We start from the raw sequence: 23,576 nt of genomic DNA on the forward strand, positions 1-23,576 counted from the left end.
TTCAGTATCTACTTTTCTGACTTCTCTGCATGTTATTTATATATTTTCAGGCACTTAATAGAGTTGCTCTGGCCCTGCTCGTGGCTCTGTGGTTGAGCATTGACCTATGAACCCGGAGGTCATGGTTCAACTCTGGTCAGGTCATATGCCCATGTTGCCGGTTTGATCCCCAGTTAGGGGGCATGCAGGAGGTGTCCAATAGATGTCTCTAATTGATGTTTCTCTCTCCCTCTCCCTTCCTTTTATTTATTTGTTTTGTTTGTTTGTTTAAATAGAATTGCTCTGACAGCATTGTTACAATCTTATACATGGCATACAGAGTATGCACATGAGGGGAATTGTTATATGTTACTGATTTTATTATAAGATTGAGAAACTTTTGGTAACTGCATATTGGTGTTCTGCAAGTAGAGTATTTTATTTTAGTAGCATTAAAATGTTCATGGTTCTCAAAAATTTATATTCTTTTAGGTTACTTTTCAAGGTTTTAAAACCCCATATTCATTAATATAATCAAATATTATGTTCTATAGGTTTCTATAGAGACTCGGGCCCAGGCAATGGAAAAAGACCAATTGGCTCAACTTTTGGAAGAAAAAGATGTGCTTCAAAAAGTGCAGATTGAGAAAATTCAAAACTTAACACGAATGCTGGTGACCTCTTCTTCCCTCACATCACAACAGGAATTAAAGGTGAAAATATAAATGTTGACAGCTTAAACTTGGTATATAAAGAATAGAATTGGTGTTCTTTATTCTCAATTATGTATTTCTTATCCTTTGATATAGTATATTCAAGAAACTCAGAACTTTTTGTGCATTTGTCTATACACATTCCTGATTCCCACATTCAGAGATACAAATTCAAGAAGTCTTATATAGTCAAGGAATAGATTTGAAATGTGCTTCTTAAGAAAGTCTAATGAAATTGATTAGGTGATTGGGAGCCACAGATATCTAGAGTGGGAATATTTTCTCTTTAAACAAATATTCATCTCAGGAAAATTTTACTAGAATATAAGTCAACATAGAGATCAGAATTCTGGCTTCCAGTATGTGTTCTTTTTGTTTCTACTAGAATAGTTGGATATCTGTTGTCCAACAGATATTTTTGGGGTCTGGTGGGTAATAGGTAAGAGAATGACCTCTTGGAGCTGAACTGCCTGAATTTGGATCCCAATTCTGGGCCTTAAGCAGTTTCTTAAATATTAGAGGCCCAATGCATGAAATTTGTGCAAGAGTAGGACTGCCTTTCCCCCACTGCTGGCACCAGCTTCCCTCTGGCACCCGTACCCGGGCTTCCTTTCAACCCACCGGCCGGCACTCGAGACCTGGGCATCCTTGCAGCCCCAGCTTCGTCTGGAAGGACATCTGGTCTAATTAGCATATTATGCTTTCATTATTATAGACTAGAGGCCTCGTGCATAAAATTTGTACACAGGAGCAGGCCTCCATCAGCCCGGCCTGCATCCTCTCCAATTCGGGATAACTCTTGCAATCCAGGACTGCTGGCTCCTAACCTTTTGCCTGCCTCCCTACCTGATTGCCTCTGCCTGCCGGCCTAATCACCCCCTAACTGCTCCCCTGCTGGCCTGATTGCCCTCAACTGTTCCCCCTGCCAGCCTGCTTGCCCCCAACTGCCCCCCCTTGCCAACCTGCTCGCCCTCAAATGCCCCCCCCCCTGCTGACCTGATAGTTCCCAACTGACCCCACCAGCCTGTTCACCCCCAACTGTCTCTCCCTCCCATATCCCCCACTTCCCCCTCCCCCACCCCTCCTCCCACCAACCTGATCGCTCCTAACTGCCTCTGCCTCGGCCCTGCCACCATGGCTTTGTCCAGAAGGATGTCTGGAAGACCTCCTAGTCTAATTAGCATAATCCCCTTTTATAATTATAGATACTTTGCTGCAGTTTCCTACTCAGTGAGACAACCTGAACCCTTCCTTATAGGATTGATGATAAGTAATATAGAATGTGTTTAACATTCCATATAGCAAACCCTCAATAAAGATTTGCTCTTTAGGTTATTATTAATATACATTATGTTCCAATCAACATGCTAGGTATATAGAAGACCTCAAGAACTATGTATTGACTGAATGATGTTTAGAAAATAGCCCAATTAAAGATGTAGGGATGAGTGGTTCAGGAAGACATCTACATGTACAGAAGTTGTGAAAAGACGTGTTTCTTGGACTGGTGGCAGGGGCATTTTAAATCACATCGAAAGTTTTAAACTTTTCGTTATGCTAATGACAGGAGCAAAGCCTTGTAAGTAACATGATCAGAATTGCATTTTAGGAAGGTGTAGAGCTGGTATGCACATCAGATTGATTGGGCCTCTCCAAGGATGGTGGCTCTAATATTGGATAAACTGAAGAGCTGTTTGGGAGGGCGATTCAACAGGAGTTTGTGATTGTTTAGATATGGGAGGTGGGAAAGGGAGAAGGAGGTTTCCAGAATGACTTGCAGGCATTGCTAGGCTTACTGGATAGCTGGTAGCCATATTCATTGTGTTAAGGGACAAGGAATATAGAGCAGTGATGCTGCTCAGTGTTTGGATTTGAGACATTAAAGGTGTCAGACAGTTGAAAATGCAAGTGTATGAAAATCAAGTGAAAGATCTGAGATGCAGATAGCCATTTGGACACAAACATTACAGATCGATCCAAATTAAAGTCTTGTGAATGGATGGGCTTGTTTTGGGAACAAGTTGCGAATGAAAAGAACAGAGGGCCAAAGACAAAACCCCAAGAAACAGCAACTTTGTAGGTAAAGAGAGGCAGAGAAGAAGAATCCATAAAGGAGGCTAGGGTTAAGGAAACAAGTGAATGTGGTCACGAGAGGAAGAGACTATTCCAGAGAGGCAGTGTGTCAGATTCTATTGAGAAGTTCAACAAGATACATGTAGACGCAAAAAAATTGGGATTTATCGATAGGAACAAGAAGCTCATTTGCAAAAGCATTTTGTGTTATGTGTTGGGAGTGAAAGCCATCTTGCAGTGGGTTGAGATGGCCCAAAGGGATGGGATCTTAAATACAGCAGAAGGTCTGGGCTTAGGTAGAGGGAGAAACACCTGTTCATTATAACAAGGACGGGGAAAGGACAGGCTTCAGTGCAAGTACTGCTTTCATACATTTAGGCTTATGTTTTCTTTGTGAAATAGGAAGTTTATTTATTTTTTTTTTTATGCTGTGGTGGCAGGAGATGGTAAAGACATGAGTTTGTAGACATACTAAGGGTTTGCAGTAGTATAGCCTTTGTAATGAAAAGAAAGCCCACGGGAAGAGGAGTGTGGCCAGTCAGCATTGAAGATCCGGGTGATGTTAGTAGCCAGACTTCCTGTTGTGTGGCTCTGACGGAGTTCAGGAGACTGATGAAGGCTGAGGAGGTAGTGTAATTCATTGAGTGTTCACTAGTTTGGAATAGGTGTAAGGAACAGAGAATGGGTCAAATAATTTGAGGCTGTTGACCCAAAAACATGATTCAAGTGATCATCTATGGAATCTAAGATGATGAGATAAGAACCGAGAGGGAGCTGGTGAGAAGGAAGTGGATCAAGGGAATAGAGCTCCCTCTTAAGCTTGATAGCCAAAACGGGATTGACTGAATCAATGAGGTGGAAGGATAGGGACTTTAGATAGAGTAGGAGATCCAGGTTTAGGAATTTCAGATAATGGCAAGATTCAGGAGAGGGTTGGGAGCAGATGGATTTAAGCTGAAAGTCTTTGAAGTGAAGGATTTTAATGACTGGGCTTTTGCAGAGCAGGCTGTGGAAAGGGCTATTTTAAGCAAAAAGATACTGTGTGGTAAGAGTATGAAAGCATGCAGTCATGCACATATATATCTGCATTATACAAATAACTATTTCATACAGAAAACCTTGAGATGCAAAGCAGTGGAGTGGTTAGTGGATAGGCTCTGATGTTACAGGCCTGGGCTCAGCTACCAATTGAGAGTGAGATCGTACACAACTTCTCCAAACTTTTTGGACCATTAGCTTCTTTATAAAATGGATATGGTAATATAGAATTGTTGAGAGGATCAAATAAAATGAGACAATGCTTGTACTAGTAGAGGGACAAGAGAAGAATGGTAGCTATGAAATATGGAAAACCACAAACAGAAGGTGGGCAGAGGAAGAGAAACCAGGAAAGTGGAGTTAGTGGTGAGGATAGCTAGCTGAGTGGGATAAGAACCAGGAGGCAGGTGTCTTTGAAGGAATAAGGAAGAAGATGGTGCAGAAACAGAAAGAAAATGGCAGCTAAGGAGAGTAAGGAGTCAAGATTTTCTTGTGTTTTTTTATTTTTTGTTTTAATCAAAAACAAACAGAGGCTTGTGCATTTGTAAACCTGAGAGGAAGGAGCCTAGTGAAAATGACAAATGAATAATAGGTCATTAAGGGAACAGGGGCCACCAGAGAAAGGAACAAATGAGACCAGGAGCACTGGTGGAGGCATTAGTTAGTCAAATTGGAAGATACTTGGCATTGTGAAGGGCCCTGTGAGAGGAAATTCAAATGGGCTACCTGTCTGCTCCTTCCCACTTCAAGCTGGGTTCCCAAAGGTGCTTCTTTTAAGGATTATGTGTCACCCAATTTCTTTCAACTAAGTCCCGGAGAAACTTATAAGATTCCAATTTTTTAAAAAAAATTAAATAGTTTCATCAAATTAATGATGGGTTTAAACACTGATTTGAAAAGTTTGAGTATGTTTTCTTATCTCAGTATATCCTTAGGCTGATAAGATCTTAAACCAGGCTTGATAAGAATTCTACCAAGGCAATCATTCTTAAAAAACGAAACTAGTTCCCTTGTTTTATTATCTGGGTGAGGTAATTTTAATTTTTTTCTCCTCTTTAGGCAAAAATAAAACGAAGAGTCACTTGGTGCCCTGGCAAAATTAACAAAATGAAGGAATCAAACTATGTAAATGAGTTTAATATGCCAGTAAATACAATAAAAAGACAAAGGAGTGGTGTAACTTCTATAGGAGAAATTGATGAATGTGAGTGCATTTTTATAAAAGTATCCCTACGATGGGAGACTTTACTGATTATATCTCCGTTAATGGGTAAACACATTTAAATAAAGTATATGTATGTTAGATGTGATTAGTGCTTTTGTGTCCCTAAAGCATATTCCAGTGGAGATGATAACTAAATAAGTGAACATTCATGACGTTTTCTTTTTTTTTTTAGTGTTTATTTTACACTTTAAAGCAATTTTTTTTTTTAGTAAGATAGGGTGAAATAAATCTATTTTATTTTATTACTTAAAGTATTACATATAGTAGTGCATATGTCTCCTTTTTTCCCCCCATTAGCCTTCCCCTCGGCCCCCATAAGCCCCAGGCACATGCCCTTTCTTACCCCTAGTGTCTTGTATTCATTGATTATGCTTATATGCATGTATACAAGTCCTTGGATTGACTTGTTACTCCCCCTCAACCCTCCCCAGCCTTCTCTCTGTAATTTGACAGTCTGTTTGATGCTTTTTTTACCTCTGTATCTTTTTGTTCAGCAGGTTATAATGTTCTTTATTTTCCATAAATAGTGGTATTTTTCTTTCACTGTCTGGCTTATTTCACTTAGCATAATGCTCTCTAGTTCCATTCATGTTGCTGCAAATAGTAAGATTTCCTTCTTTTTTATAGCAGCATAGTATCCCATTGTGTAGATGTACCATAGTTTTCTAATCCACTCATTTGCCAATGGGCATTTAGGCTGTTTCTAAATCTTAGCTATTGTAAATTGTGCTGCTATGAACATTGGGGTGTTTATATCCTTTCTGATTGGTGTTTCTGTTTTCTTGGGATATATTCCTAGAAGTGGTATTCTGGGTCAAATGGCAGTTCCATTTTTAATTTTTTGTGGAAATGCCATACTGTTTTCCACAGTGGCTACACCAGTCTGCATTCCCACCAGGAGTGAAGGAGGGTTCCTTTTTCTCTGAATCCTTTCCTTGTCTTTGTTGATTTGTTGATGATAGCCATTCTGAAAGGTGTGAGATGGTATCTCCTTGTTTTGATTTGCAAATCTTGGATGATCAGTGACTTTGAGCATGTTTTCATATGCCTCTTGACTTTCTGAATATCCTCTTTCAAAAAGTGTCTATTTGGGTCCTTTGCCCACTTTTTATTGGATTATTTATCTTCCTTTTGTTAAGTTGTATGAGTTCCCTGTAAATGTTGAATATTAAACCCTTATCAGAGATAACATTGTCAAAAATGTTCTCCCATGCAGTGGGCTTTCTTGTTATTTTGTTGATGGTTTCTTTTGCTGTGCAGAAGCTTTTTATTTGATGTAGTCCCATTTGTTTATTTTCTCCTTAATCTTTCTTGCCCTAGGATCTGTGTTTATAAAGATATTGCTACTATATAAGTCTGTAATTTTGCTTCCTATGGAGTAGTATAGGATTTTTATGGTTTCCCAAATTACATTCAAGTCCTTTAGCCATTTTGAGTTTTTTTTGTGTGTATGGTGTAAGTTGGTGATCTAGTTTTTTTTTTTTTTTTTTTTTTTTTTTGAGTATAATGACTTGGGTCAATTTCTGGGTCCTCTGTTCTGTCTATATGTCTGTTCTTATGCCAGTACCAGGCAGTTTTGAGAACCGTGGGTTGGTAATAGAGCTTGATGTCTGGTATTGTTATCCCTCCAACTTTGTTCTTCTTTCTCAGGCCAGCTGTGCCTATTTGGTTTTGTTTTTTTTTTTAATTCCAGATTAATTTTTGGAGAGTTTGTTCTAGATCCTTGAAATATGCCATTGGTATTTTTGTAGGTATTGCATTGAATCTATAGATTACTTTAGGTACTATGAACATTTTACTGATGTTGATTCTACCAATCCATGAACATGGTATGTTCTTCCATTTGTTTATTTCTTCCTCTATCTCTTTTTTCAGTGTCCTATAGTTTTTCGAGTACAGGTCTTTTACATCCTTGGTTAAGTTTATTCCTAGGTGCAATGGTAAATTGGATTTTTTTGTTTGTTTTGTTTTCATTTCTATTTCTGTGAGTTCATTATTGATGTATAAAAAGGTCATAGATTTCTAGGTATTAATTTTGTATCCTGCTACACTCCCAAATTCATTTAGTAAGTCTAATAGTTTTTTGATGGAGTCTTGGGGGTTTTCTATGTATAGTATCATGTCATCTGCAAATAAGGATAATTTTACTTCTTTTCCAATTTGGATGCCTTTTATTTCTTCTTGTCTAATTGCTATGGCTAGTACTTCTAGTACTATGTCAAACAGGAGTGGTGAAAGTGGGCATCCTGTTCTTAAGGGAAATAAGTTGTTTTTGCTCATTGAATATGATGTTGGCTATAGGTTTGTTATATGGGGCTTTTATTATGTTGAGGTATGATCTATTCCCACTTTCCTGAGAGTTTTTATCAAGAAAGGGTGTTGGATATTGTCAAATGCTTTTTCTGCATCAATTAATATGATTATGTGATTTTTTGTCTCTCAGTTTTTTTATGTGATGTATCACATTTGCAGATATTGTACCGTCCTTGCATCCCCAGAATAAATCCCACTTGGACATGGTGTATGATCTTTCTAATGTAATGCTGAATCATATTTGCTAGAATTTTGTAGAGGATTTTAGCATCTATGTTCATCAAGAATATTGGCTTGCGGTTCTCTTTTTGTGTGGTGTCTTTATCTGGTTTTGGGATTAGGGTAATGCTGGCTTCATAGAAAGAACTGGAAGTGTGCCTTCCTCATGAATTTTTGGAATAGTCTGAGGAGGATAGGTTTTATTTAGTTCTTTGTATTCTTGGTAGAACTCCCCTGTAAAGCAGTCTGGACCAGGGCTGGAAGATTTTTGATTGCTCTTTCAATTTCTTCAGTAGTTAGTGGCTTATTTAGGTTTTTTTATTCTTCTTCGTTTAATTTTGGGAGCTTGTATTTTTCTAAGAGCATGTCCATTTCATCTGGTTTGTCCTTTTTGTTGGAATAGAACTGTTCATAGTATTTTTTAACAATCCTTTGTATTTCTGTGGGATCTGTTGTTATTTTTGCCTCTTTCAATTCTGATTTTGTTTATTTGAGTCCTCCCTCTTTGCTTCTTGGTGAGCCTGGCTAGAGGTTCATCAATCTTGTTTATCCTTTCAAATAACCAGCTCTTGTTTTTGATGATCTTTTGTATTGTTTATTTGTTCTCTATTTCATTTATCTCTACTCTGAACTTTATTATTTCTTCCTTCTGCGTATGCTAGGTTTTTCTTATGGCTCTCTTTCTAACTCTTTGAGTTGTAGGTTTTGATAATGTATTACCATAGTTTCTTGTTTCTTTGGGGTAGGCTTGTAGAGCTATGAACTTCCCGCTCAAGACTGCTTTCACTGTGTCCCATAGATTTTGGATTATTGTGTTTTCATTGCCGTTTGTTGCCGAGATGCTTTTAATTTCTTTTTTGGTCTCTCTGAAACCCAGGCATTGTTTAATAGCATGCTATTTAGCCTCCAGTTGTTTGATTTTTTTGGATTGTGTTTATTGTAATTGATTTCTAGTTTTATTCCATTGTGATCTGAGAAGATGCTTGATATGATTTGTATCTTCTTGAATTTGAAGAGACTTTGCCTGTGTCCCAACATATGGTCTATCTTTGAAAATAAACCATGTGCACTTGAGAAGAATGTATATCCTGTGGCATTGGGGTGAAATGTTCTGAAGATGTCAATTCCATTTGATCTAGTGAGTCATTTAGGATTGATGTTTCTTTGCTGATTTTTTTGTTTAGATGATTTATCCAATGGTGATAGTAGGATATTAAAGTTCCCTAATATGACTGTATAGCTGTCAATCTCTCCCTTGATATCCTCCAGAAGTTTTTTTTATGTATTTGGGTGCTCCTGTATTGGGAGTGTATATATTTACCAGAGTTATTTCTTCTTGTTGGATTGCTTCCTTTAATATTATAATATGAAGTGGCCTTCCTTATCTCTTTTTATGTCCTTCACTTTGAGAACTAATATGTCAGATATTAAATATTGCTATTCCAGCTTTTTTTTTTTTTTTTTTTTTTTTCATTCACCTGAAAAACCTTTTTCCATCCCTTTACTTTCAGTCTGTGTGAGTCCTTTTTTCTGAGGTGGGTTTCCCATAGACAACAGATATATGGGTCATGTTTTCTTATCTACTCAGCTACCCTATGTCTTTTGATTGGGGCATTTAATCCATTTACATATCAAGTTATTATTGATAAGTACCTGTTTATTGCCATTTTTATACTTTATGCCTGTGTTCCTTCTTCGCTTCCTATTTCTTCTTTTTACAACATACCCTTTAGCATTTCTTGCATTGCTGGTTTGGTGGTGATAAATTCCCTTAAACCTTTTTTGTCTGTGAAGCTCTTGATTTCACCCTCAATTTTTATTGATAGCCTTGCTGATTTCAATATTCTTGGGTTCAGACCCTTCCTTTGCATGACTTTGTATATTTCATTCCATTCCCTTCTGGCCTGATATGTTTCTGTTGAGAAATTAGTAGCTAGTTTGATGGGTGATCCTTTGTAGGTAACTTTCTGTCTCTCAATGGCCACTTTTAAGATCCTTACTTTGTCATTGGTGTTTGCCAATTTAATTATAATGTGCCTTGGCATCGGTCTTGGGATTCATTTTGTTTGGAACTCTGTGAGCTTCTTGGATTTGTGTGAGTTTTTTCATCCCTATATCTGGGAAGTTTCCTATCATCATTTCTTCAAATAGGTTTTCTATTTCTTGCTCAGTTTCCTCTCTTTCTGGAACCCCTTTTATGTGGATGTTGTTTCCTTTCATGTTGTCCCATAGTTCCCTTAGGCTCTCCTGCTGTTTTTTAAGTTGTTTTTTGTTTTTGTTTTTGTTTTTCTAAACACTGGTCTGCTTGGGTATTTTTTCCTATCTTGTCTTCTAGCTCACTGATGCAGGCCTCTGCTTCTTCTAGTTTACTGTTAATGCTTTCTATTGAGTTCTTTATAGCAGCGATGTCATTTTTCATTTCTTCTTGGTTCTTCCTTATGACTCTGAAATCTTTCTCTGACAGATTGCTTGCCTCCATTTTATTTACTTTTTTTTTTTTTTTTTTTTCTGGTGATGCCTCCTTTTCTTTTCTATGTGGGCTATTTCTTTGTTTCATCATGATCTCTCTTTCCATGTGTCTGGTTATGTAGCTCTCTCTCTCCTTTCCCTTGGTGAAATATGACCTTCCTGTGAAAAAGTGCAGAGCTCATCCTAGTCCGCCTATTTGTGCTGCTTGAAATCTGGTGTTCCTTGGTTCACAGCTGGTTCCTGGGTGTTCTAGTTGTAGAGTCCTCATGACATTTTCTATTTCCAGGTCTCTTAAAAATGGTGCACTGTCATTAGACTACATAATACAAATATTTTTATTGTTTTTGTTCTAATCTTTATCCAATTAAATTACTATTCATATAACATCTGCCTTAAATGTTGCTAATCTTAAAAAGGTGGAATTTACACAGAAAATTTTCAAAGTTATGTCTAACACTTGAAGTATTTTGGAGCATTTAAAAAAACTACTTAACAATGATCAAATCTCAAATTCATAATTTGTTCTTTTTACCTGTATTGTGTTAAAGTGCTTATATTTTACAATTAATTCTAGCCAGTGATCTCAATTCACAAAATAATATATACAATCACACCTGTTCTTAATGTATTCTTGGCAGTCATGCTATGAGCACATAATAACTAAATTGAGCTTATTACATCTGATCAGAATTCTTTTACTAAACTATACTTTGAATTTTAGGAAACTTACTAGCATATTTATGTATAAATTTCTTTTCCCCTAATTAACAGCCGTCTGTTCAGAGGCTGATGTTTTCAGTAACACCCTTGATACAATAACGGATATAGAGTGGAATCCAGCAACAAAGCTACTAAGTCAGGTAACTTGAATGTATTTTATAGAACATTATCCTTTTACTCTTTAAAGTTATTTGTTATTGGTGTTTGCTGTTGTTATAGCACATAATGGCTCTGACTTAATTTCAGTAACGGTGTTGGTTCTAATTAAGGCTTCTTCACTCATTAGACTCACAGCTGATAATTATGCCATCCAGAAGGAAGCTAAAAGCTTTATAAAATGGGTGTATGGTAATAGATAAAACTCAGTCCATTACCAGCAGATTTTGGTATCTATGATTTACTTTCTTTTTTCCCTTGGAAAATCTCCTAAGAGTTAAAAAAAAAAAAAAAAATGTCTGACATTAGAAGTGTCAAAATTATCAGGCTTATAGTACAATAATACATCAGGGAAAAGTAATGTTGCCAAATAATAATGAAAAATAAAAGTAAATGTAATACATATGGTCTCATCACAACTTTAGGAATAAAGACTCCTGTAGAGATTATCTTAGTAAATGTAGATTCCATGTTTACTTTCCCAGCTGCTAATGTTCAAAGAAATAAAGTTCTTTATATGAATTAGTTAAAATAATGTCATGTTAATTTTGGAATAAACTTGGAACCTTCTTAGGAATTATTATTAGCTAACCACTGTAATTAGTCATAAATTATTATAGTTATTATAATTAGTTAAATATTATTGGTAAAGTGGTTTTGTGTCCCTAAAGCATACTATGAAAGCTTGTTGATTTTATAAAATCCCTGGTCTTAGTTTTTGATTTTTATTGATTGTGGATTGTTTTTTTTAAACTTACGTTTGAGCCGAAACCGGTTTGGCTCAATGGATAGAGCGTCGGCTTGGGGACTGAAGGGACCTGGGTTCGATTCCGGTCAAGGGCGCGTACCTTGGTTGCAGGCATATCCCCAGTAGGGGGTGTTCAAGAGGCAGCTGACCGAAGACTCTTTCTCATCGATGTTTCTAGCTCTCTATCTCTCTCCCTTCCTCTCTGTACAAAATCAATAAAATATACTTAAAAAAAAAAACTTACATTTGATACACCTATGCTTATTCTCAATCGGAAGAAAGAATTAAAAACATATTTGGGAATGTTTAGTTAATCTGCCCATTGATGGATTTGTATGATAAAGTTTATCTCTTTATCATAAAAGTATAGAAAACAGAAGCAGGTCTCTGTTGAGGATGGCCAAAACCTAGCAGTGAGTAGTTTTAGAGATCAATAAGTAATACTTCTGTTTCTCTCCTAATTTAAAGCCATCTGAAAAATAAAATTTGTATCAGACAAGTGAGGTAAATCATCAGCTTTATTCCTAAGGAGCTTAAGGATCTTTGATAAAATAGATTTTCCATTATGCACCCTATCTCCTACTCCTGATGAACTTTTCTGGGCAGGCACAAGGCAGAGCATTTGTTTATATAGTCTTTTAATTCTACCCCTTTCAAAGTAGTCATCTGTTCTAAGTTAGCTAATTTTCCAAAACACAAATTCTTTATTTTGCTGTGGAACAAGTTAAAACATTAGGATGATATTGAAAAAGAGAATGACCTAAACTACCAAATGATGCAAGGTTAAATTTATGTGACTAATCCAAATTTTTAATTAAGTAAACAAACATATAATCTGAATTCTCTCCAGCTTGAAAATCTGGTTTTGTTTACAACAGGAAAACTTAGAAAGTGAGTTGAATTCACTTCGTGCTGACTATGATAACCTGGTGTTGGACTATGAAAAACTAAGAAAAGAAAATGAAGAAATGGAATTGAAATTAAAAGAAAAGAATGATTTGGATGAATTTGAGGCTCTAGAAAGAAAAGCAGAAAAAGATCAAGAGGTAAGGATATGAAACAACACTAAACTAAAACAACTTTTGTAAGAAATATCATTTTCTTAAAGATATTTATTTGTAAGATTGAGGTTAAGAATCCAGCCATCTTCCATATGCATACACAATTAGAGAATTTAAGAAATAATTCATTTATATTGTTATTAAAATAGTTAAACCATATTTGTTTCACCTGTTCTTATGCTCAAGAGGAAGAAAGAATTAAAAACATCTTTGGGAAGGTTTAGTTAATCTATTTCTTCTGTTTGCATTGACAAAATTTTAATATTATCACTTATACATTCAGTTAAAAATAAAAACTGAAGCTCATTAATTGAGCCACACACAAAAAGATTACAAAATAACACAGAATCTATGTGTTAAAACTCTCATTTGACTTTTTATTTTTATTTTTAACCACCATCAGGAGGAAAATAATACAACTCTATTTAGTTTTTCTCAAACACAAATTGAAATTCTTAGTTCTGTGAGATAATCTAAAATATTAAATATTAAAGGCTTACTCTATTTGAAGATTTGTTTTATGATATCCATTGCATTTTAAACTAAAAACATAAGTCTGTGTGTGTACAGTAAAACATGTTCCAACATGTACATCTCGGGGGAAAGTTTAACAAAAGGGGAGTGAACATCCTATTATGATCTGAGGATATGTGCTCTGGTTTGCCTAAGGATTTCATCAAAAATCACCAAAGTTGTGGATAATTTTCAAGTGAGAATGTAATGCAGGGTGTTTAAACAATAATTTTAGAGAGCAGAATAAACAAGATCAAGTATCATCAGACTCAGAGAACAAGAGAAACTTCAATCCTCTACCTATTTTAACTTGATCTATTTAACTTTATAATTTTCACAACTAGGAGGTTTTTGTCTTTAAGAAGCTAAATTTCATTTCACCTGCTGCAAATTGCAGTTGAGATCTGTACTATTTTGTATATAACAATGGATGATTATTTTCTCCTTGTGCTCATTAATCAATACATTAAATAGTGGTTACACTCAGATCATTACAAAAATCACATAATCTTTTCCTGTTCCCAGTAATTAAAATAAAGTACTATTTCAAATAAAAGTAGGAGAATTATTTTTGCTGAATGCTTTAAAAATTTAAGATTGATTATTTAGTTCTTGTCAGGAACCAATTCCAGCATGTAATAATTATAAGAGTTTCACCAAAAGGTTGGTGAAGCTTGGGTGGCTCAACAAGGGTGAGCCACATATGTAGTTTACCTGTTGGAAACGGCTAAATGGCACTTCCCCCAAACTTGAATAGGATTGTCTGCTGCCAGACAGCTCAGAGCATTTTATTGCCTCCTGTTGGCCAAACACCTGACAATGCTTTTGAAACCTTACCCTTTGAAGTGTATATCTCCACCTTGCCTTAGGACAAATTGTGTTAAATAAATAGCATGGGGTCCTTAGACAAGGAAGTAGTCTTCTAGTTCTTTTAGCTGAGGCTCCTCTGATCCCCAATGCCTTTCAAAATTATCTTTCGTCCTTGGACTCCTTAAATCTATGCATCATCCCCATTCTCCAGATTGCTGAACCCTTTGTAAGGCTGGGACAAGAATCCCAGCAGGTCTATATAAATAAATGTTATTTTCTTATGCAAAAGTTAGAAGTGGAAGAAAGGGTAACAGAGCCAATTTAAACTTTAATCAATACAGATGTCTAAACTTTGCTGAAAAAGAGGGTAGCCACTAATTATATGTGGCAATTGATCATTTGAAATGGGGTTAGTGTGAATTGGCCTAAGCATAAAATTTTTTTAAAAAATATTTTCTTAGTTTTTATTATTGATTACAGGAAGAAATTACAATAATATTTTAGATATATTTGGCTAGATAACATATATTAAAATTAATTCTACCTGCTTCTTTTTACTTCTTTTTAATGTGGCTACTAGAAAAAATTAATTACAAATTTTGCCACCCCCAAAAAAATTGGGGGAGAGAAAGATCACATTATATTTCTATTGATTGGTGCTAATCTAAAATAAGAGTGTCTAAGCTAGCAGTAGTCTGAAATCTAAAACAAGTTAGAACTGAATTAAACACACAAAAAAGTTATTTTACTTTATTAGCACAAAAATTGCCAGTACTCAAATATTTAAATGCTACAGATGTTTTGTTAGAAAGGAAACTTTAAACTATACTTTCATCTTTAAGTACTTATATATTAATTGAGCAATATAAAGCAAAAAATATTAGCCTTCCAATATTTCCTATAAACCATCAAAGTAACAGTTGATAATTCCATGCAAATCTTTATAGCTTTGGTAAACAGTAATAATATTGTAAAGGCCCCATAAAACTATCATAATTTAAACCTAAATTTTAAATCGCAATTCATTGAAAAGTATGCCAGTGTAAAAACAAATAGATAATTTATGAGAAGAAAAGAAATCTCTTAAGATAAATACATTTCTGTACTTACCCAAAACAAGAGCCTAATAGAAGCATGTTTTTGTAAAGTTTGATTACTACTTCATCTCCTCAAAGTAGTGCATACTAATTTGCTTTTGAAGTTATTGTAGCTTTATTAACAGATGACAAAACTTATTTGGGTCATGCTGGGGGATTTTCTTGTTTGCTTTCTTCCTGGGGTTTGCAGAGGTTTTGTTTGGTTGTTTGGGCTTGGGGTTTGATTTGGGGCTTTTTGGTACTCTTAAATAATGAGATGCTCTGTTACAGTAGCTTGAATAATTATTTCTCAGTTTCTTCTTACTTGTTGGGTGATTCTGAAGCAGTGATTCAAATTTTTTTTTTTTTTTTTTTTTTTTTTTGCTTTATTAACTATTGGTTTGCTATGTTGCCTATTCACATGCTCTTACAGATGCAACTAATTCATGAAATTTCGAACTTAAAGAATTTAGTTAAGCATGCAGAAGTATATAATCAGGACCTTGAGGTGAGCATTTATGTTCATATTTCTACTAAGCAACTAGAATTATAAAACAAATCATACATAATTGAATATGATTTCAGAAAATAAATATTTAAGTGTCAACTTTTTTAATTTTACTGTTTACCAGTTTGAACTATTAATAAGTTCCTTTTAATCCCCTAGAATACAAATCCAATTAAATTGTTTTACTCTCCTTTGATTTCTTTTAGAATGAACTAAGTTCAAAAGTAGATCTACTTAGAGAAAAAGAAGACCAAATTAAAAAATTACAGAAATACATAGACTCTCAGAATTCAGAAAGTGTGAAAACAGACTTGTCATACTCATCGGTAAAAATCAGGTTTATTTTATTATGTAATGTTAATATTTATAGCATATCTTCATCATCATCATTAAAGCAAATGTGCCAACAATGTGATGAGCATTGTAATGTTTTACATACAGTATTTTAGTTAATCTTGTCAATAAAGGACTATATTAGGAACATTGCCATTTTTACAGATAAGGAACCACTCATAAAGAGTTGAGAATACCATCCTTTGAGTCATTATAAACAAGTAGGTTATGAGCTGCCATTAAAAAATTAGTAATCTTAAAATGTTTTTAATTCTTCTGTTTTGTACAAATGCATGTAGAAGTGTGTAGTCAATGTCTTCAGATGAGCACTTATGTTATTGATAAAGATCTAGAACTAAAACACATAAATGAGCATGTTTTCATTAATTTTACTGATATTAATGCATTCTCATAATTTAAGTAACTATTTTCAACAGTTTTAGTATTTTTCAGAAACTATTGTTCTATATGACTATTTGATACTAGACTGTGGTATTAAGTAACATTGACATGGTGAAATTTTGATGTTTTTATTTATTTGCTCAATACACCTGACTACTTTAAGAAAATTAACAGTTTCTAGCTTGAATTTTTTAAATTGTGATTTCTGTTCTATTGTTTTTGTTTTGAGTTTTTCATAGTAATCTTTGTTACCTCCTATTAATAAGATGATTCTTTCTAAAAGTATTCTTGCCTGGCCTGCGTTGCTTAATGGTTGAACTTCAACCTATGAACCAGGAAGTCACAGTTCAATTCCTGGTCAGGGCACATACCTAGGTTGCAGACTCAATCCCCAGTGTCAGGAGTATAAGAGGCAGCCAATCATTGATTCTCTCTCATCATTGATGTTTCTGTCTCTCTCCCTCTCTCTTCCTCTCTGAAATCAATAAATATATAAATATATATTTTTAGAAGTATTCTCACTGTTCTGAGTTGTGGGTAAAAAAGTTGCTTTCATATAATCCTGGAGAATAAGATTAATAAAGTAGCAAGCAGAATTGGCCAACTTTTTAAAAAATTGTTTCTTATGCTTCATTAATTCATGCGTGCATTAATATTTTGCCAAGTACATATGGTTGAATTTATTTAAGCTAAAGTCATGTTAAAATGCCACTTTTCTCTAAACATGATTTCTGATTTTTCCCTTCACTAAGTTACCTATTTGTATATTTTCCTACTGGATAATTTTCTTTTCAAGTGGTAATTTAATTTTTTTTAAATAATCCTTATCTAAGGAGGAGAGAGAGAGACAGAGAAACATTGGTGTGAGAAAGAAACTTCTATCTGTTCCCTCCCATTTGCCCCAACCAGAGATGAACCCGAAACCAGGGTATGTGCCCTGACCAGGAATCAAACCTGAAACCTTTTAGTGTACAGGACAACACTCTAACCACCTGAGCCACCTGGCCAGGGCTAATTTGATATTCTTACTCTTAATTTTTAACTACTAGCCTATCATGTTTTGGAGAGAATAACTTAAAAGAAAAATACATAAGGAACTTTAACACGCTGGCTGAACAAAAGTGTGGTAACATTTCTAATTCTGAGAGAGTTATATTTCACTAAAATCTTTTATCATGTGTATAGGAAGACACCGGAGATCTAAAACAGAAGAAACAAACTCAGCTTGATGCTGAAATTGTAGCCCTTGATGCCAAGAGAGAATCAGCCTTTCTTAGGAGTGAAAATCTGGAGCTAAAAGAGAAAATGGTAGGTGATTTTTGTAATATTTTCAAAATTGAGCACTTGTAATGATCAGTACATTTTTGTAAATTTTCAATGTTCTTCTTAATAGAAAGAACTTGAAAGTATGTGCAAGCAAATGGAAAGTGATAATCGGTTACATCAAAGCCGGTTGGAGGCAAAAGAGAAAATACAAGTTGATCTGGAGAAAGAATTACAATATTCTTTTAATGAAATAACAAAACTCAACTCCCTTTTAGATGGCAGAGTTCCAAAAGGTATCTTGAAATTTCAGACTACATCTTTGCAAATCTAACTTTCTGTTGAAATGTACCTAAAAGATTTTGCAACAATATTCCAATAGTTGAAAATCCATTATTCTCTGATTTTTAATAACTTAATATTAACTTTCAGTATTATATGTATCAGTATGTAGAAATGTTTCCATGGACTTCAGATTATAAGGGTTAGAAATTGTACATGTTCTTAAAAAAGGTGATTCAAGAAATATTAACAAGTGTGCAGATAGATAGACTTTTGTTGGAACTATTTATTTAATTTTCCAAAAATTTCCTAGATTTGCTTTGTAATTTGGAATTGGAAAGAAAGATTACAGATCTCCAGAAAGAACTGAAGAAAGAAGTTGAAGTAAATGAAGCTTTGCATGAAAAAGTTAATTTGCTCTCAGAATTGAAATCTTTACCTTCAGAAGTAGAAATGCTAAGAAAAGAGGTAAACACATTTTTAAGCAAATAACTTATTTTGATGGTAAAGTTAAATAAGAAAATACACTGTTAAAGAGACAATAAAAATATTGCCTTTTCTCGGTCAAATCTTTGCTTAATTTTTGTCTTTTTTTTTTTTTTTTTTTTTTTTTTTTAGAGAGAGAAAGATTTTTGTGTTTATTTTTGTTTTTCTGAAAACTTCAGTAAATCATACATAATTAACAATACTAAGTATTCTTTTTTTCCATAGGTGAATGATAAATCTGAAGAGCTATATCTAGTAACATCAGAAAAAGACAAATTGTGTTCTGAAGTAGTTCATAAGGAGAGTAGAATTCAAGATTTACTTGAAGAAATTAAGAAAACTAAAGATGACCTTGCAACTACCCAATTGAATTATAAAAACATGGATCAAGAATTCCAAGATTTTAAAAATTATCATATTGAATTTGAACAAAAGTATAACGTGGTCCTTGAAGAGAATGCAAGAATAAATCAGGAAATAGAAAATCTCTCTAAAGAATCTCAAAAACTTGGTTTAACTTTGGATGACTTAAAGGCAGAGGTTGGTAAAGATATCTTCTAGGGAAATGACCTTTCATCTGCTGCAGTTTGGTTCCATGTATATGACATAGAATGTTCTGCTTTTCACACTTACTTTGTCTTATTTTAAAGCTTTCTCAGAAAACCCAAGAACTTCAGCAAAGTCAAGAAAGGTTAAATGAAGTGGAACAGCTGAAGGAACAATTACAAAGTAGAGATTCCAGGCTGCAAACTGTAGAAAGGGAGAAAATACTGACTACTGAGAAACTTCACCAAACCTTAAAAGAAGTAAAGACCTTAACCCAAGAAAAAGACGATTTAAAACAACTCCAAGAGAGCCTGCAAGTTGAGAGAGACCAGCTGAAAAGTGACATTGAGGATACCGTAAACATGGTAAGGTTTTGACTGGATAAATGCTGAAAACTTAGAACATCTTTAAAAACATTATCGGAGCCATCATTTATTATTTATGATCAAGTAGAAACTATAAAATTATTTTCATTGTTTCACCTTATTCTAATGGAAATGATTTTGTATTTCTTTGACAAAGAACATAGACACCCAAGAACAATTACGAAATGCTCTTGAATCTTTGAAACAACACCAAGAAACTATTAAAACTCTGAAAATGAAGATTTCCGAGGACAGCTCCAAGAATTTGCCTGTAGAGAAAACCATAAGAGAAACTAAGGATGAATTTCAGGAAGAGGTAAAGAGTTCCTGTTAAAGTTTTCATATGTTTATATATGAGTTTTTTCCTTAACCTCAAACACTTAAGTACATGATGGTAATATTCATTACTCACAGTGGTAATAACTAACAATAATTCATAAACTTCATCCTAATATCTTTGAAATAACTTCTAATATAACTGCTTACAATCAACTTGGAAAATGGCAAAAAATATTTGTTCACTTTTTTTTTTAATGCTCCTGACTGGAATTGAACACAGGACTCATCAGTCCGCAGGCCAAGGCTCTATCCACTGAGTGAAACCAGCTATGTAAAATAAAATATCAGCTCAGATTTTTATACTAAACTTATTTAGAGTTTACTATAAAATCAATGTGTATATCATATTTAATGCCTATTTCTAATTTTTCAGCCATAATTTTACTAGTAGGTGCTTAAATTTTACCTTACTCATTCTAGGCAGTATGGTTCATTTTTTCCTGAGACTTTATGAAAATAACTGCTTTACTGGTTAACTAATACACAAGAAAAGCTGGATAGTAATGGTGATTTTTTTTTAAAGGGTGTATATGGTATGCTAAAGCTGCCATAAAACATCATAGACTAGGTGGCTAAAATAACAAATTTATTTTCTCCTACTTGTGTTCTAGAAGGCCAAGATGGCCAAGATTAAGGTACCTGAAAATTCTGTTTATGGAGAGGCCTTTTTTCCTAGAAAGTAGATGGTGTCTTTTTACTGCGTCTTAACATGGCATTTTTTCTGTGCACTAGAGCTGAAAGTGTCCAATATCTCTGCCTCTTTTTTAAGGACACCAGTCCTATGGGACCAGGTCCCACCCTTATGACCTCATTTAACCTTAATTGCCCTCTTTAAATGCCCTATATCCAATAGTTATATTGGGGGTTAGGGCGCCAGCAAATTTTGGGAGGACAAAATTCAGTCTATAATGAAATAATTGGAAACAGAGCTAAAAATTATTATAAATACTTAAAACTATTGAAAATGAAAGATTTAGAGAGACAGCTTTTTTCATTAATACTCAAAATTATTTAGAAAAAAAAACAATATTATATAGACAAAGACGAAGCCAAAACTACTTTTTTTTCCCTTCTTTAAATCTATTCCTTCAGCATCTCATAAGGCATTACTGTCTTACTCGTTGATTCAGTAAGAAATAAATTTATTCTCCATTCTGATCTTCTTAAAACTCTTTGATGACACAGTTACTCTTGACATCAAGGCCGGAATCCTTTGTAAGGCAGATGATTCCCAGACCTTGCTGGTCTCTAGCATTATTTCAGTTCTTTCATCCTCCTACTCATTATACTCCAGCAACTCTAGTCCATTGTTCTCCCTCATCTCTTCAGATGGTCTCCCTACCTGCAGCATTACCATACCAACTCCCCCACTTCATAAACACTCAGCATAGGTTGTTTGCCGCCAATACACTAGAAGAACCAGTACTCCTGTTTGGTAAGATTTGAATGAATGTCTACTTTCCCCTAAAGTGTCTCAAAATGGCAGAGATCCTGTAAGACTCATTCCTGTTTTATCTCTAGCCTCCAATAATATGCTGACATCACAGTGAGCCCTCAATATTAAGTGCTAAATACCCGAATAATGGAAGAGTAGGGAAGTGGGAGAATTGCTCTGTAAATGAACCATTAAATCCTGTCTTAATTGTTTTAGAAAATATCCTGACTTCTTTTGTCCTCAAATAAAGTATCTTTACTGTTTTATGATTCTCTTAAGATCCAAGAGGCTCAAGACATACCAGAGCAGTCCTTTACTGTAAAGGAAAAAGACAATGAGATAAAGGAAATAATCAGTGAGATGAAGCAATTGAAGGAGCAACTCCAAGCTAAAGAGTCAGCACTGCTAAGATTAGAAAAGGAAAAACTCAACTTGTCTGAGAGACTTCAAGAAAGTCACCAGGAAGTGAAATCTATAGCTAAGGAGAGAGATGACCTACAGAGGCTGCAGGACACTCTTCAGTCTCAAAGTGACCAACTGAAAGAAAACATAAGAGAAATCACAGCTAAGGTAGGTTACATTCTTTTCCTTATATATGTGTGTGCGTTTTTAACTAATTTGTAAGCAAATATTTTTGTGGAAACTAAACCTTTGGAAAAAGGAATTGGAGTGTAATGGTAATAATGTTTCTATAAATTTCTTACAATTTCCTCTAATAAAGCACCTAGAAACTGAAGAGGAACTCAAAGTTGCTCATTGTCGCCTGGAAGAACAGGAGGAAATTATTGATAAGCTGAGAGTGAATCTTTCAGAGAAAGAAACTGAACTATCAAGTTTCCAAAAGGAATTGGAAACGATATCTGAATTACAGCAAAAGGTGAGTTGGGTGCGAAGGTACAGTGGGAAAAAAATCTGAGGGAAGTAGCTAACTGAATTACAAAGAATACTTATTTTTACACACTAAATTGTTTTGGAGAGCATACTGGGGGTTTTTACCTAAAAATAAATAAGTATTATAACATTTATACACACACACTCACATAGGGGTGGGTGAAAGTATATTTACAGTTGTTCATATGGAAAGATATACTGGTTATGATTATTACAAACAAAGAATGAATTGTTTTGTGTACTCACAACTATAAACCTACTTCTGCCGATAAATATATATATATCACATAAAAACACAACAAACATACATGTATGTGCAGATAGAAATAAAAACAGACTTTATGCATTTGTATATATACTTTTTGGCTGTTTTTATTTAAGATGCAAGAGCTTCATGTAAAACAGGAACAACTTATTTGCTTCAAAGAAATTAGTGAGACTCAGGAAAAAATGAATGAATTGGAACAATTAAAGGAGCAACTCAAAGCCAAAGATTCATCACTAGAAAGTATAGAAAGCCAGAGGCTCAAATTAATTGAGAGACTTCAGAAAAGTGAAGAAGAAATGAAAATTATAATTAAAGAAAGAGATGAACTGAAAAGGGTGCAAGAGGCCCTTCAAATGGAGAGAGACCAACTCAAAGAAAACATTGAAGAACTTGTAGTTGAAGTAAGTTTCCCTCTTCTGATGTTTTTGGATACAAAAATAGTATTAGGGTGATAACAGTGCTCACTATTAACTTCTATTCATTAACTTTTATTCATTTTGCTCCCATCATAAAGAGACAAAAAATGAAAGAGGAACTAAAAACTACTGATATTCTTCTGAAGGAGTACCAAGAAACTATTAGTACAAGGAATATTTCAGAGAAGACAGATCAAGGAGCAAATATTCAGAGAAATTTGGAAAATTTAGGTGCTGAATTATGGGGAAAGGTAGGTCTTGTTATTCTTGTGTTCCTGTGAAAGTAAAAAGTACAAAAATTAAACTAAATGTAAAAATGATTGACTTAATTTAGAAACAAATCTTTTTTCTAAAAACCTGCCTTTGCTCTAATTTGTTTTATGATTTTCTCAGATTCAAGAATTTCCAGTAAAAGAACATCAGCTTGAGATGAAAGCTGTAAATGAGACTAAGGAGAAAATGTGTGAAATAGAATACTTGAAGAAACAATTTGAAACCCAAAAGTCAACTGTGGAAAGCCTAGAAATAGAGAACATAAGGTTAACTCAGAGACTCCAGGATAACCTTGAAGAAATGAGATCTGTTACAAAAGAAAGAGATGACCTTAGGAGTACAAAGGAGACTCTCAAAGGAGAGAGAGACCAGCTCAGGGAAAACCTAAAAGAAACTATAATTAGAGTGAGTTACCATCTTTTCCCCATCTAGTAAAAATGACACTGTGTCCCAAAAGAAGCATAGGCAAGAGGGTTGATGGGAGTGTAAAATTGGTGCAGCTTTAGAAGGTTGAAGGAGGAAGAAGGAGTGTATTTGGTGATGTCTTCCAAATATTATAATAAGTTTGTTCATTTACCCAAAAGTTCAGTTGTACCTATTTACTCTGCACACATTAGCACAACCATAGGAAGATATTTGTAGAAGGATATTCATAG

General features: G+C 34.4%; 1 protein-coding gene across 7 annotated transcripts in view; it reads left to right on the forward strand.

Moving 5' to 3' along the window:
• Window positions 1–23,576, forward strand: part of CENPE (centromere protein E) — a 70,531-nt gene that overhangs the window by 20,816 nt on the left and 26,139 nt on the right. For 4 of the 7 annotated variants that reach the window (XM_036410188.2, XM_036410156.2, XM_045570288.1 and 1 more), the window contains exons 13-29: window positions 534–692; window positions 4,863–5,007; window positions 10,801–10,889; window positions 12,532–12,699; window positions 15,547–15,621; window positions 15,828–15,947; window positions 17,542–17,664; window positions 17,750–17,915; window positions 18,215–18,369; window positions 18,613–18,927; window positions 19,038–19,298; window positions 19,456–19,614; window positions 21,352–21,642; window positions 21,794–21,949; window positions 22,345–22,632; window positions 22,746–22,898; window positions 23,041–23,325. In XM_036410188.2, the coding sequence (XP_036266081.1) occupies window positions 534–692; window positions 4,863–5,007; window positions 10,801–10,889; window positions 12,532–12,699; window positions 15,547–15,621; window positions 15,828–15,947; window positions 17,542–17,664; window positions 17,750–17,915; window positions 18,215–18,369; window positions 18,613–18,927; window positions 19,038–19,298; window positions 19,456–19,614; window positions 21,352–21,642; window positions 21,794–21,949; window positions 22,345–22,632; window positions 22,746–22,898; window positions 23,041–23,325 (3,108 nt within the window). The remainder of the gene's footprint in view (window positions 1–533; window positions 693–4,862; window positions 5,008–10,800; window positions 10,890–12,531; window positions 12,700–15,546; window positions 15,622–15,827; window positions 15,948–17,541; window positions 17,665–17,749; window positions 17,916–18,214; window positions 18,370–18,612; window positions 18,928–19,037; window positions 19,299–19,455; window positions 19,615–21,351; window positions 21,643–21,793; window positions 21,950–22,344; window positions 22,633–22,745; window positions 22,899–23,040; window positions 23,326–23,576) is intronic. The other 3 variants (XM_045570293.1, XM_036410197.2, XM_045570296.1) reach the window with 2 other exon arrangements.

Source organism: Pipistrellus kuhlii, unplaced genomic scaffold (genome assembly GCF_014108245.1).
Source record: "Pipistrellus kuhlii isolate mPipKuh1 unplaced genomic scaffold, mPipKuh1.p scaffold_m20_p_1, whole genome shotgun sequence".
In the NCBI taxonomy this organism is placed as follows: domain Eukaryota; kingdom Metazoa; phylum Chordata; class Mammalia; order Chiroptera; family Vespertilionidae; genus Pipistrellus; species Pipistrellus kuhlii.